Here is a 16,355-nt window from a genome sequence, read left to right as displayed (position 1 = left end):
GTAGGAAAAGGGTGACATTTATTCATTGATAGAGTGATGCAAACATTTACAGCCGCCATGGAAATTGGTGTGGGAGCTACTCAAGACTCCAGCAAAAGATCTATCTCATGATCCAACTATGCTACTGTTGGGCAAATAAGCAAAAGGTTTTATATTCTCCTACGGAGATACTTTCTCACCCACGTTCTTTGCCGCTCTACTCATAAGAGACAGAAATCAGAAACAGATTAGATGTCCATCAACTGAAGCATGGGTAGTGAAAACATTACATCTATATAAGAAAATGTTAGTCAGCTATTAAAAAGAGAATTTGCCTTCTCCAATGGTGTCTCTACTCCATAAACTTCACTTAAAGGTAGGCCCCATGTCAAAACTAGTTAGCCAACACAAAGTGAACTCAATAGTATTTTTGTAGACTTTGTGTCTTGTATTGTTGTTTGGGCATTTTTTGACTTTTTGTTCTTTTACTTGTGCATTTGGTTTCCAAATTCGTATTTTTGTGAATTTAGGTGTATGTGTGTGCTTGAGTTTCTTATTTTTGTTTCTTAAAGAAAAAAAGGTTATGGAATAATCAAGACTGGGATACAAAGTGAATAAACTGTAACTGATAAAAATAAAATTAAAATTAAAAAAAGAAATGAGAACACCCCAAATAGTCATCAACTATCACATGTATATTGAGAATGCAGCACACTTTCAGCATAAAATATTAGTCAGCTGTTAGGGAAAATGAAACTATGAAATCTGCAGGTAGATGAATGGAGCTGGAAACAGTCATTCTGAGTGAGATACCACAGAGAAAGACAAATGTCATTTATTTTCTTTCATGTGAAGATGTTAGCTTGGTCTCTTCAAATATGTGTGTTTCCTTTGGAAGACCCATCAAGGTCAGGAGGAACTTTCAAGGGATGATACATAAGAATGTATTAGTGGAAAGGGGTAAAGGGAAATAATGGCATAAGAAGGGTTAAAAGAGGTTGAAGGAGAGGAGGAAAAATGGGAAAAGAAAACTGACACTAAAAATATTTCAAAATATCCGTACTTTAACTTTCCTAAAATGTACACATATGTATGCATATAAAAATTTTCAAATGAAATTAGATAGTAGACACAATAGTCTAACAAATAAAAACCCAGTAAAATGGGTTACCACTTTTGGAATAGTTATCTACTGAGAACCAGTAGACCCATATACATTACGAGCAATTGCCAGTGCTTTTGGTTAACTCCCAGAACTTGGCAGTTAGACCTTACTGTAGGAAACACCACCCACTTGAGCTATAAATAAAGTAATGAAGCTAGTGCTCTCTTAGAGGTTTCATCCCTACTTGCTAGCTTTCAGAATTTTGCTATGAAATTTTGCTATGCATGCTATCAGAGGAGGAAAATAATTATCAGCCTTACCCAGCTGTGAACTCTACAGGCTACAGTAGTGAGCAGCCTGTCAGGACATGTCCACTGGTACAGTAGTGGCAAGAATATCATGGGAGTAAACAACCATTATCTGATTGGATTTAAGGCCCGATCCATAAAAAGAAACCCATTCCTGGCACTGTTATTGGGGCCCAGAACCCACGGTTAGACAGGTAAAAGGCCCTGGGGCAGACTGTACCACTGTGATCCTGTGGTCATAGTATTTAATTTCTAACAACTTATTATCATAGCCATACACTATTGCATCTCTCAACTCTGATGAGAAGCTTCTTTTTGAAGTAGATGCAGACTAATACAGAGACCACAACAGGTCAAGGTATGGAGACTGAGACACTGTAGCGTGATCAGCCCTAAATGGGACACCTATGTCACACCCCCTCCTCTCAAGGCTCATGGATTACTATGGAAAATAGTGCAAAAAAGTTAAAAGAGCCAGAGGCGGTAGAAAACCTCAAGGAAACAGTTTTCTAGACAGAACAGGCCAGTTTCACCTATGAACTCATAGTAGTTGTGATAGCATGCAGAAGACTTACACACGCTCAAGCCCAACAAATTTCCCAGCTTAGACATGGGAAATTGGTACAAAGTTTCACCCCAGGCTTAGAAGCTATGGGCAATGGATAGCTGCTGGGTCAGGGACAGTCACTTATTTATTTTTATTTTTTTAGTGGTGTGACTGCTGGTATGTCCACCAACCTCCACATAACTCAAAGTATAAGAACAAAACTAGTTGGACTGGATGCTTTTTTTTGTTTTATTTTTGGTTTTTGGTTTTTGGGTTTTTTGTTTTTGTTTTTTAAGTGGACATAAAATTGAGTGTCTAAAGAAGGGAATGTGGATCTGGAAGAATTGAGGGGAGGAGGGAATATGATCAAACTACATTATATGGAATTCTCAAAATCCAGTAAAGCATTTTTAAATAAAAAGTAATTTTAAACAAGAAAATATTTACTTACCCTGCAACAGTTTAGTTCCTCTGCTGTTAGTATGATTGTTCCACACTTCCTGCCTGGAATTCCTCTACAACAATAAGATTATAGTTAGCTTAGATTTATATTAAGAAATTATATTAATTAATATATCTTTAGTTGATATAACCACATAAAGAGCCTCCTACTATTATTGAGTTCAAACAGAGTGCATTCCAAGCCTCTTCGTTTAGTTTGTCCTCAGATCCACAATTCCTAATGAAGGCAATTTCTAGACATCATAGACAAAATGCCAGGCCTCTGTCTGCAAATACTCATGTTCATTCTTGTTGTCTAATATACAAGTAACATGATGCAATACACAAAGCTTTCTCTTGCAATGTCTGTTTCCATACGACAGAAACCCAGGTTCCTGGCATCTCTCTCTCCATTCATCTAGTGGTTATTCATTTGTCTTTGTCTCTCCTGCCTGTTCATTCCCCGGGTGGCACACTACAGCTTGTCTGTTATGACTCTTGCTTCAGAGTGCTTACACCCTTCAATGAAGTTTCATTTATTTCAGGACCATCATTACTCTGTTATGTACTTTAAAAGTTGGAACCACAAGGATTAGCATGTAGTCATTCCTATACTGTAAACATAAATGTCACTTTTGTTTCCTCATATGAAGTGATGAGATTGAGAACTGAACCCAAGCTTTGTGAATACATGGCTTGGACTGAGCTCAAAGCATTTCTATCTAACTATCCCTAGGCCTAGGTCTGGAAGCTTCTGGCTTCCATACAATCTAATCTTCTGCAAGCTTAGATTGGCCAAGCTTAGATTGGCTTGAAAGCTTCATCTTCCAGCCTCCATCCACTACCCTGGACCTAGAATGTTTCAACTTCTGAGATTTACTGCAGAACAAACTCTCTATATCTCTTTTTGAACTGTGGCTGGCTGGTTCTATTCAGCTGTTCTGGCTCAAAAGCCTCTGTAAGCTGACTGATTCAAATTGGATTCTCCAGACTTCTGACTGAGTTGCTCTGCTTGTAAAGATTACCTCTGTATTCCATGAACTAAACTTCTCTGAACTCAACTGCAGCTGTACTCGGTGAACCTCACTGAACCTCACTGAACTAAACTGAACTCCCTTCTCTCTCCCTCACTGTTCTTTTTTTTTTCCCCTGTTTTCCTGAGAGAACAGATATGTCCTATCTCTGACTCATTCTTTTAAATCTTTGTCTTCTCTCAATTAGATGTCATTGTTTGGGATTATAGGTGTGTCCACTAAAGGCATCATGTCTGTTTTCCAGCCAGAGGGATCAAAGGTGCATGATATGTCTGCATTCCAGCCAGATCCTATCTTTGGATGTGATCCCTTACCAGGGCAGCCGTGTTGCTGGATTATATTACGTTACATTACATTGTTTATAAACAATTTTTATGCTTTTTTTTTAAATTGGTAAGTTCTTTTTGTTTGTTTTATTTTATTTTTCAAGACAGGGTTTCTATGTGTAGCCTTGGCTGTCCTGGACTCACTTTGTAGACCAGCCTAGCCACAAACTCACAGAGATCTGCCACCCTCTGCCTCCCAGAGGGCTGGGATTACAGGCGTGTGCCACCACACCCAGCTGGTAAATTCTATGAGAGCAATACTTGAGACAAAGTTCTTGTCTCAAGTTTAAGAGCTAGATGTACCAGGTGCTCAATATAATCAGTGGTGATATCCTTAACTTCAACTCACCAAAATAAAATCTCCACTCAAGCTGCCTTTCTCCAGGTCTCTGTTTTACTCATGCTCGTTTGCTTTTAAAAGACACTAAGAGCAATGCCAACCAGGAATACACAGGAAGTGCACACGGCTCACCTGCTATGTTTTGGAGAAATGTTCCCCAAAGTCCAAGTGTTACATTCTTGATCTGTGGGGGTGGGAAGGTCACCACTGGGACCCCCAGCTTTTAGTGCTGGAAGACGGAAAAAGTAAAGACCATAGAGGGTTCATTCTCACAAAGGAGGTGGGACCAATGTCCCTTCTAGTCTCCTTTACCTTCCAGCTAGTGAGGTATAGGTTGGTGATGAGTTTTCTTGATAAGATTCACCGTCACTGTCTCTTGTTGCCTGAGGTCTAGTACCGAGCTCTTAGATTGGAATCTCCAGAGCGAGCAGGTGTGCCAAAAGAAACATTTTCTTTTTACAAAGTAATTGCATCAGCTCTTTTGGAGATGTAACTGATCCATGTAGTTCTCTGACTGTAAGGAAACAGAGAGCCATCCTTGCCAATCCTCCAGAAAGCCCTCCTCGCACTCTAAAGGTGTGTCCTTTGAAACCACACAACCAGTGTATCCTACAAACTACACAGGTAGACTCAGCCCAAGGTTGGTTAGTGTCCTCAAGAATACAGTTCATTCCTGAAACTCACAGTATTTATTTATGCAACTAACTAGAGTCTTATTTTCTTCCCTGGGGAAAAATGTGAGGAAATGGGCAGCTAAAATCTTAGCAGTTGTACAAATATCAGTGTAAATTATGCTCACTCCAAAACTGTTCTATGTTTTCTTCCTATCGGCAAAAAAATCTTTCAGAGAAGACCACTCCAGTTTCTTCCAACGAAAGTGTCTCACTGCTAGGACCTGAGGCTGCCCACAACTTCACTCCACATGAAGTCTATATACACACATCAGGATTGTTCATTCCATTAGTCCCTCAGGACTAAGAAGTCAGTTAAAATTGAACTTTACACATTTTTCTTAAAAATATGGATCCATCATTTTTTATATCTTTCATCTTTTTGTTTTCTTTGTTTTTGTTTTTGTTTTTCCTCTTTGGTTTGAAGCAGGGTTAGGGGTAGCCTCAATCTTACTTTATACCTGGGAAAGTGCTTAAACTGTTCCTCTGACCTCCATTTCCCAAGTGCTGGGATTACAGGCTTGTGTCACCACAACTGATAACATCTTTAATTCTTCTAATCATTTGTTTTCCTGTCTATTATGAATAGCAAGGTTTAAATATTCAGCATTAAGGCAGAGTAAATATTCATCTCTCTGGAAATGCTTAGTACCGTCTGTAAAGGTCTCCACAGATGTTCTGTATGAAAATCAAAGATAAGTAGACCTCAGTCCTAGGGACTGCTTCACAGCTGAATCACTGAGCCATCCTTTCTTATCCCCCTAGTACTGCAAGAGGTTGTGCCTTTGTCTTGCCTGCAGGAGGTAGAAGGGAGCCAGCATCATAGGAGCATCATGTCTTTCCTCCTCATTGGTGGTGTTTCTGTTTGCTGAAAACCTTAGTGACTCTCACGCTTTGTCACAGTCACGAGGCTTCTGCCCAGATCCTTCCTGGATGAGTCACGTTTATATTTTGGCTCTGGCTGAGATAACTGAGTGGACTAGAGTGAGTGTCTTCCCGGAGCCTTTTGCGTGGCTTCCCATTGTGATACCCTGATTTCACTGAAGTTGAATCTGGAAGGGCGTGGCCACACCTTCAGCCTCCATCCTTGCCTAAACTTTCCTGACATTGACCTTTCCTGGGCACCTCCAATTATTTGAGCAGAATGAGACTTCCTCAACTCACCAAATGTGTCCAAAACAATTTAAGAGGCTGGTTGCTGCTGTTGTTGTTCTTTAAAATCCTCCTGTTCTTCACATACTCCTAGACTTAAAATCTACTAACTCATTGTAATAGTCCCCACTTCCTGATAGCAAACTATGCTTTAGTTTACAGCCGCTTTAATAATGAATTCTCATCAACCTAAAGAGTTAAAATAAATCAACTGTAAGATAATTTTGTAGATCAAATTTCCAACAGGGTTGGGCAGGCACTCTGCTCCCAGTTCCTCATGGCTGAAGCAGCCTCTCAAGACAGCAGGCTGGGTATTATCCTCATGCCTAGAATTGCCTAGCTCCGATCTGAACAACTCTGGCTTTGTCTTTTACCTTTCTCTCCCGCTTTCAAGGCTCCACATGAGGACATTCTATATGGTGAACTGACTCCACGGTGGTGAGTGACCGGCACTCAGCAAGGTGTTGGGATGTTGACTCCCTATACAAATCTCCCCTCCACCTCACCATGAGCGTAATGCCAAACCGCAAATTCACAGGAGTCAAGATCCTCCGTTCCGTACTGCCCGCGTGCTACACATACTCCACACGTGTTAAACATATAATAAATGCACACTACATACATGCTAATGCATAGTACATGCATACTATTCAGTTGTTACATGCATGCCACAAGAATACGACATACATGCTGCATAGTACACACAAAGCTCTGGATATAAGGCCACACTGCAATAGTCACAAGGCAAAATTCTGGATGCATAAAATGAGGCACGTGATACTTTGGTGCCATTGTTTATACAGTAAAAATGGAGTATTGAATGTCTACTTACTGAACATTAAACTGTTTATGAATTATAAAACAAATTCTTTACACAACAATGCAGAAAAGAAAAAGGTAAAAAAAAAAAAAAAAAGGCTCCTCTCCAGATGGTGTATAAATATATTTACAATTCATTAAGTGGATACAGCAATGAAATAAATACACCAGACTTCACATGTCAGTAGTTCTTACAAACTACTTAAAATCAAAACTCAAGTCACTAAATATTTATTATATGTAGTATATTATATGGTCAAGTAAAAAACACATATATTATGACTTTTTATTTAAGCAACACAGTTTAAATCAACTGACTGTTACCTTGAGCAAGTTATCTAACCACTTTGAAGCTCAGTTTCTTCACCTGACAAGTCAAAGTAATTGTGTAATTTTCATTATCACATGTGTATTAATCATGATGCAGGATAGGCTATACAGCCCAGTGGTAAGTGCTTGCTTAGCATGCACAAGGGCCTGAGTTCAAACCTCAGTCAGGACTATCAAGCAATAAAAGCCAGATCAAATCAAACAATGCATAGGCCAAACGCTCAGGACATTATAGTTTTATTATGTGTTCACATGTATTATCTACAATTGTCTGTTAATGCCAGATGTGGTATTGAAGCAGGAAATCTTAATTCCAAATAATGTAGGGTTGCAGTGGAAAATTCACTCTTCCGTACTATCTACAACCTCGCTCACATCATCTGGTGAGTATCTGCAGGATGAGGAGGACATGCTGCTCAACATGTATGACATACATGTCAGGAATGTAGCTCCGTAACAGAATACCATGTATGAATAATATGTGCAATGAACTTGTAATTATTGGATTCAAAAGTCTATGCTGTTTAATGCGTAAAAAGATCTTATCATGGTGTGACAGTGCTAAATACTGAGTGATAGTAGGAGCTCGTGCTTATTACAGAGAATTTTTCTGAGGCTAGGAATGAGTAAGAAGTCGAAAAGAGAGGCAATGAGAGAGTCATTTTGACAGAACAGTGAGATGTGATCATGATAGCCATGGCCCTGGATGTAAGAATGGCGGCTTCAGAACTGAAAGATTCTACAAGGCACATCAACTGATCAGAACTTCACTGATTACAGAGGTTTGGGAAATTTCAGGCCTGGACCCAAGCTATCTCCAGCTCTCATAAGGTCCCTTTACAGCCATTCCATACTTTACCTGCCCTAAGAGTCTTACCTAACGTCCTGTGATTATCAGATAAGAAATGAGCTGCCACCAGCCCTGAGGCTAAGGATGGCATCAGATAACATCTAGCCTCTCCTTGCCTAGCTATAACCTGCCAATCAGATGTTCCAGCAATGTCTCATAAAAGTGGCTTGAAATGCATTTTTTTAATTTTTTTCATCAATATATTAATGAACAATAAATAATTCAATTATTATTTTTAAAAGCGCCTTGATTTTATAGCTCTGTTCTGTTACTATAAAAATTGTATGAAATTGTTACCATGTTGGAAGATGGAACTTGGGGTGACATGAATCCGTATTCCTGGCCACAAATACTCTTACTTGGCTCCAGAAAAAGCTAGCTTGTTCTTCTTTCAGGTAAGGGTGTGATTTAATGTAGACCAAATCCATCAGTTATCACCTTGACCCTCTGTTAAACCCCTGGCAAGGGTTGCTACATTCTAGACAGGGTATTTCAGCCCTCTCCTGCTGTGTGACTGTGATCCCCTGGCTGTCAGATTTCCAAACCAGGGACAGTAAAACAAAGAAAAGCTCTTTGTTGATTAAAACTTTCCAGGCTGGAGAGATGGCTCAGCAGGTAAGAATACTTTGTGGTCAAGCATGCCCGCCTGAGTTCAAATGTCAGCACCCATCTAAAAAGCCGAGTATGGCCTCTTGTACCTGCTATGAAAACAGGGAAATTGCTGGAACTTGCTGGTTGCCAGACTACCTCAAGTTTCAGTAAGGGACCCTTCCACAAGTGAGTAAGGCACATTGACTTTCCTGGCCTCAACATAGGTACACAGATGCCTGTACCTGCAGACCTGTGCACCTCTCTCTTTCTCTCTCTCCCTATCTCTGTCTCTCTCTCACTTGTGCGCGCGCACAAACGCACAAACACACACACACACACACACACACACACACACACACAAAGCTCTGGCCTATTCAAACTTTCTGCAGGGGTCCCGGGCTTGGAGAAGAGATTTAAAAGCCCAAGCAACAGGCCACTACCCAGAAGAGGGACCTGGCCTCATAGAAAACAGTTCTATGAGTTCCCACAGTTCTAAGAGCTGATTACAGGTCACTCACACCTGCATATTTCCTGGCTCCTGTCTCTTCTCTTCTATAAAACTTGTTATGCATGCCACCATAAGCAAAATGAAGAAAGACTGCGGTGGGGGTGGGGTCTCTCCTGGTTTGGAAAAACTGGAATAAATCCAATTTCTGTTTCCTAATTTCTTTTGAAATACATGGAAGCTAAGTGGAATCCAACTTGATACCGGTGTGACTACAGAGATGAATAGGTGCAAATTCAGAATTGTCACAATTGCTGGTAACATAGAATGGCCTCCTTGAGCTCAGTGGCCATGGTGCAGAGGTTTGTGAAGGACATTAAGAAATGCTGCTGTGGCTGTGCTCGGTGAACCTGAACTTTGGGACAGAGGAAAGAAGTTACAAAATGTGCAGCTAAGTATGGAATATGCCAGACTGACCAGCAACACAAACTCCTCGTGACCAGAGACCTCTGAAGTCCTTCTAAACACACACAAATGTACATCCACATGGGAGTGTAACAGGAGACAACACTTGAGTGAAAAGAAACTTACTGTGACTTGATATTTCTTAGAGGTGTGATGATGGGGGAAACACATCATTTCCAAAGAGAAAAGATTCATATAAGTGCAACTTCTTAAAACTAGTGATGGGCTTATTTTAATTGTGATGCATTTATCTTTGTCATCAATGCAGTGTATTACTAACAAAATTTCATTTCCAAAATTATAGTTAAATGGTTATCCACAGTGAAAATTATTTTCACTCTTAAAATATATCATATGCCAGACAACTGAAAGTAAAATATTCATTTAAAATTTGAACTATTGTCTACATCAAGAACTTCATTTGTTACCATACAAATTTAACATTGGAACTAAATATGATCTTATTTTATAGACACAATGTCGGTGTTGACATTGAAAAGAGAGGGAGGCAGCCATTGCAGCAGTTCAGAATGGCAATTCTTAAACACCACATATGTAAAAAGTGTTTAAGAAGTTATTTTATGTGGCTTTGGTGAGCTAAACTACCTGCCTATTGATAGAAATATTAAGCTAACCTTATTGAAACCTACTCTCTGCCTTAGTGTTACAGTGATTGTACTTATAGCAAGGGTTTTACCATCTAAAATGGCTTCCCAATCACTGAGAAACAAATATGAAGCTTTTACATGCAGAAGGAACATTGGAGGTGTTCACTGGTGCAGCATTTTCCTTGCATGGATCCAGACCTGAGTTTGATCCTCACCACCACAGAATATAAAACACAGTAAAAGAAAAAATATATATATATATACACACACACATATACATATATATGTGACTATCACTCCACACTATTTACTTTAATAACCTCGTACTGAATTATTATTCTTCATAGGACACACAGGTCTGTATAACAACAGGGATATGATGTTCTCCTTTTAAGGCTTTTGGCAGTTGTTATTTGGAGACAGGATGGGAGAGCATTTCAGCCTCCAGCCTGTGCTAAAAAGATGCTGCTGTTTTGCCCCAGGGAGCTGTGTGTGTCTTGCTTCAAAAAACAATGAAGAAGGTTGAGAAGAATTATAAAGGATTTCTCTGTTGTCCTATTCTACTCACAGTTTGGATTTTTTTTTTTTTCTTGCTTAAGGAAAGGCAATAGAGAATTTAAAACAAACAATCAAAGATGGTGGGCAAGGAGGGGAGCGGATGTCAGTAAGATGTTCAGAGGAGCCGATGCTTTCAAGGGCAAACTGCACGCTTATTTTTGAAACCACTGAATACATTTGCCCAAATGACTGAAAGCACACATCGGAAGGGGCTTCGTTGGGAAAAGCCGGTAAACAGCAAACAAACAGCTTGCGATGGAGCCGACTCAGTCTGAACTAAGGTCCAGTTGCTCTGCTCCTGTGATCTCAGAGTGTGTGATCAGTAGACTCTCAAAGCAGACCAGGTATTTTTCTGGAACATTGAAGGTTTCAACTATTGGAGTGTATTCTCAGAGGCTGACACCCCATTGGCTCTTATTCCTGGAATGGCATGGCTCCCCAGTGAAGGGTAAACATACAAAGGCCAGTAGCCAAACAAAAACTAGGGCCAGGTCTGTGTCTCCTCCTCCAAGGAGGAGGAGCCACTTAGTGAAAACTTTGAACAAAGAGCTCCTGAGGTGAGAGGTTGAAATTAGGCATTCCCTACTCCATGTTACTCGATACTGTATAAATTGGTGGATTTCCAGCCTTCGCCTTAGGAATCTCCGTTTTAAGCAGTTTGATTCCATTTTTGACAGAAAGATGACTGCAGCCCGCATGTCAACCCACAAGCTACAAATGACTTATTCTTGGGAATAGAAAAGAGGTGCCCTATCATCTGCTTGGGGTGAACTGAGACTATAGGAACACATGGGTTTATTGAAAGGAAGTCAAGGAAACCAAGCCCGAAAATTTGTCAGACACACAGACCAAGGAAATGGCATAATTCTCTAACATGGGTCTCAAAAAGCATCAGTTCTCAACCCTTGGGTAGCGACCCCCTGGGGTTCCATATCTAATACTTACATTACGATTCATAATGGTAGCAAAATTACAACTATGAGCCAACAACAGCTCTGACCTGCAACAGGGTGGGGCCTGGGAAGATACGGGGGTGACTCTAGCTGAGACCCCTGGTGGTAAGTGTCCTGGAGAGGCCAGTCTTACCAAACAGGAGGGAGGGAAACACACACCCTCAAAAACTTCCACGCAGAATCTACCCTGCCTATAGGATGTACAGGGATAAAGATGGAGCACAGATTGAGGGAATGTGCAACTGATACCTGGCCCAACCTGAGACCCACTCCACGGAAGAGAGCCAACCCTGACACTATTGATGAGGCTCTGCTGTGTTCGCAGATGGGAGCCTAGTATAGCTGTCCTCTGAAAAGCAACAGATCTGAGCAGAAACTGAGACTCACAGTCACACAATGGGCAGAGTGCTGGGAGCCTTGTGGAAGAGTGAGGGGAGAGATAGAAGGACCCAGAGGAGACAGGAGCTACATAAGAAGACCAACAGTCCTAAGTAACCTGGGTCCAGAAGGACTTGTGGAGACTGAAGCACCAACCAAGGACCGTGCATGGGCTGGACCTAGGCTCTCTACACATATGCCCAATGGGCAGCTTAGCCTCCATGTGGGGCCCCTAGAAAAGGGATTGGGGGCTGTCTCTGACTTGGTCTCTGTTGCATGCTTCCCATCACTTCCCCCTGGTGGGGCTGCCCTGCCAGGATACTGGGAAAGAGGAAGTACACAATCACGATGAAACTGGATGGGTGCTGGGGTGGGAGTTTGGGGGAGAATACACTCCTCTTTTCTGAGGGGCCAGAGAGGAGGAATAGGAGTAAGGGGGACAGAGGGGGGGTACAAGAAGGAGAGAAGAAAGGGGGCTAAGATTGAGATCTAAAAAGAATAAGTTTAAATAAACAAATAAATAAATAAATAAATAAATAAATAAATATGATTTTATGGCTGGGGATCACCACACCATGAGGAACTCTATTTAAGGGTCGCAGCATTAGGAAGGTTGAGAATCACTGTCATAAAGCACTCATGTTTAAAGCTGTGACATCATGGCTCCACACCAAACCATCATCTGATACAAGTTGCCAGCATGAAGCCGATGACAAGCAGAAGAGTCCCTGAGGGTCCTTAAACCTGCAGCTTGGCTCAGTCCCCTGCTGTTGATGCAGCATACTCCACAGCCAGCCCAGCTACCTTTTCACCCATCTGGACCTGAACCCACTGTTTCCTGTTCTCAGACCTCAGTTCAACCTTTCACCTTGAGGCTGGACTCTACAGGTTTGCTCTCTGAGTTCACTTCAGCAGCTCCAACAATGGTTCTTCAAGCAGTGGGGCTGGTTCCTTCTTATCAATACTGGCTCTCTCTCAGCCCGCCTCTTGCCTTCTGAACTCTGCAGCAGCCCTCTTTAATCTGTTTTCATTATGCATATATATGCATGTTGAAATGCATAGATGTGTTTGCAGTGTGCTGAGTTAATATTAGTAATTAATATTGCAGTTAATATTAGTGATTAAGATCAGAATAAAAGGACCTGCATTTGCCTCAGCTAGGTGGAATTATCTGACAATTGCTCCCACTGCAACCACTGAACTTTGTGTACTTATTGTTAAAACATTTTGACACTGTGGAAAGCCATAAACCTTCTATATGTTTCAGGTACAAAGCACTCAACAAAAATAAATAAATAAATAAATAAAATAAAGGCAAGATATCCTGCAGTACCATAATGAAAAAGTGGTAGCCTGGCGGTGGTGACACACACCTTTAATCCCAGCACTCGAGGCAGAGGTAGGCAAATCTCCGTGAGTTCACGGCCAGCCTGGTCTACAGAGGACAGCCAGGGCTACACAGAGAAACCTTGTCTCGAAAAACCAAAAGAAAAAGTGATGAGGAAGGACATCTGGCAGTTTCTAGATCACCACACTGAAAATTTTTAAGGGCTTATTTTCAAACAGGAAGGACTTGAGTCCTTATCTGATTCATTCCTAATTTGGAAGGATTTTTTTTTTCTTTGCATACTTTTTGCCTTCCATATTTCTGCTGCTGTGGTTCCATGTACCACAGGTGGGCCCTGAAGGAAAGATGGGGCAGTGGGATGTGTTTGAAGAATATGGGGGAGAGTTTTGGGGAGGCTTGAGAGTCAGGGTCGGTGCTCCTTGAAAGCTTACACAGCACAAGTCCTTGAAACTAGGGGCCGGGCTTGGTGGCACACGCCTTTAATCCCAGCACTCAAGGTCACTGTGAGTTCAAAGCCAGTCTGGTCTACAAAGGGAGTCCCCGGTAGCCCAAGCTACACGTAGAAACCCTGCCTCAATAAAACAAAAACCAAAACAAACAGCAAAAATCCCAAACAAACAAACAAAATATGAGGCTTTACAACTTCTTTCAACATTGCAAATAAACATATGATCAGTTGAAAGAAATACAGTGTTGTGGTTAAGAGCATGAGCCCAGCATCCACAAGGCATTTGTTTGCATTTCTGACTCTTTAGAATCCTCATCTTGGTTGCTTCCTGATACACAGGAATGATGACAGTTGCTACCTGGCCCATAAGGTGCTGGTATTTAGAGACATTCTAAGTGTGAGGCTGTTAACAGCAGACATTGTAAGAACTCCCTCCATTCGACAACGGAGGTAGAAATATCTGTGGCTCCTTTTTACTTGGTTTGATAACTAAAAGTCCAAGGAGCAAAAATAGCAAGGTGGTCTCTGTTGTTTCTGGCAAAAGTTCCCTTCTTGTCAGACTCTTAAAATAATAGACCCCAAATAATTAAAACTTGCCCAGGGATTCCACACTGGAAGAGCAGATAGTCTGGAATTCTGATGGATGCTGGGAACAGATTTCACACAGTTCTGATGTGTATTTCCTGGCGTCAAGTCCAAATTCTGGCAGTTAGACAAAAGGCAGCATTCCTTGTGCAGCCTGTTCCCCTCTACCAAAGGAGCCCTATCACTGACAGGAGGGACAAATGGCTACCTGTGGTGTCAGCATACCAAAGCTCATGCTGGCCTCCTGCCTCCCTCAATATCACATTTCAGAGTCAAGACTTACACCCAGGCTCTTATCACCCTGCCCCTGACCTAAACTTCTTCCAGCTCATGGGCTTGCCTCTCCACAGCTTCTCTTTGTCCTTATAACCCTGCTATTTCAGTTATGCTATGTTGGTGTCCTTTGCCCACGCTTTCTTTGTCTTCCTCTCTCACTTTTCCTCTCTCCTTTCATGTCCCAGTCCAGTCTGCTGGCCATGTTCAGTCTCCTACCTTCTCTCCCTGCTCTGGAATCTTCCAGATGCCTCTCTCTCATATCTATAATAAAAACCTTCCCCCACCTCCTGCCATCCCTTGGAGTGCTCATATCATTAGTTTATACACCTGGCATGTGTCTCTCATCTATAAAATTATGCCTTTGTCACACAACAGGGGACTGGGAGTTGTTCTTTCAGGTATATTTTTGCTTTACCAACTTGCTTCCTAACATTGTTAAGAAGTGACAAGTTTATCTATCTGTGCCCTCTATTACAGGTCATAATGATTTATGTTCCAAGGTCGTCCCATAAAGATCTTTCCTCACCTGCCAGTTTGCTTAACCACAGAACTAAGATGGTTTTACCTATGGGAGAGGGAAGGCTGGAGGAAAGACTGCGAGTGTCTATGTAAAGGAAACTGTGGTGCCTATGAAATGTTTTCCTGCATAGATTACCAAACACTAGAAACAGTAACCTTTAAGAAAATCATGATATGAAAGCCAGTTGATTCTGGGGATATTTATTCAGTTCACAGATACGTGTATTTTTTACTCATAATTTCTCTTCCAAAGTAGCAGATCATGTCTTAATTTGTTTCCTTCAGTCATGTCGTTGGTAGCAAGAGTTCAAAAGCAAGGAGGTTAGGCTAACACAGAGAGCCTCGCCTGCTTCCACAGCTTGCTGAGCAGTGTGACGGGCCAAAAATGACACCTTCCTCTTACAGCAACCCCCTGCATTCACGCTGGCTCTCTCCAGGTATTCACAAAAGAAATTTGAAGGTCATTTTTAAAATCATCTTCAACTCCTGTTATCAATCTACCATTGTGATATCAACCTCAAGAACACAATGTTAAGTGTTCCTTTTCATTTCTCTGGTTTGAACTATGCTTTTGTTAACAACCCGTAATCAGTTTACAAACCAAAGTGAATGAACCCTTCTGAACAAAACTCCTGAATTCTCTTCCACTTTCATGATAAAATTCATAATTCTGAAAATGGCCTAAACACACACTGTCTAAGTTAATCTAATTCTCACTTACAGAGATATGGATTGTAGCTACTTATTTAAGTGGGGGAATTTAGCAAGCTCAGCAACAACTATGCATACACATTTGTACCAGTCATACTTGGTTCTAACAGGGTTTTGGCCATAATCAGTTTCCAAAAAAATTTTATTTTTAGGTAAAATAGCATTTTATAAAAATCCCTAAGACATCTATTAGACCCATATTTTATCTGATAGAGAGATAAAAGCCAGTTCATTATCTGCTCAGTACGGTGGACGTTACTTCAGTTTTTTCATATTTAAACATCTACAGATGTTACAAGTAAGTCTCAAACAAGTAAGGGAGCCATCACAGCCATGCAGAACAACAGACTAACCATTCTGTGGTTTGTCTCTGATAGTGGCATTCAAAGCTTTTTTTTTTTTTTTGATGAAAATTCATTCATTTTGTCCAAAATTTTCTCGACTCACCAGGTCTTTTCTACACCCTCTCAACCAGAAGCGTTCATCTACACGACACTGGCTGCAGCTGCTAGAATTTCTGAACAGCACACAGAATCCAGTCAAATGCTGCTGTGAATAACCTGCTGCG

General features: G+C 41.1%; 1 protein-coding gene across 1 annotated transcript in view; it reads right to left on the bottom strand.

Annotated features, from left to right (window-relative positions):
• Positions 1-16,355, bottom strand: part of Cpne8 (copine 8) — a 176,180-nt gene that overhangs the window by 84,398 nt on the left and 75,427 nt on the right. Inside the window, exon 7 of the mRNA XM_021645741.2 lies at positions 2,391-2,454. Within this exon, the coding sequence (XP_021501416.2) occupies positions 2,391-2,454 (64 nt within the window). The remainder of the gene's footprint in view (positions 1-2,390; positions 2,455-16,355) is intronic.

The sequence above is a fragment of the Meriones unguiculatus genome, chromosome 8, assembly GCF_030254825.1.
Source record: "Meriones unguiculatus strain TT.TT164.6M chromosome 8, Bangor_MerUng_6.1, whole genome shotgun sequence".
Classification (NCBI taxonomy): domain Eukaryota; kingdom Metazoa; phylum Chordata; class Mammalia; order Rodentia; family Muridae; genus Meriones; species Meriones unguiculatus.
This window is presented reverse-complemented; position numbering and strand designations above follow the sequence as displayed.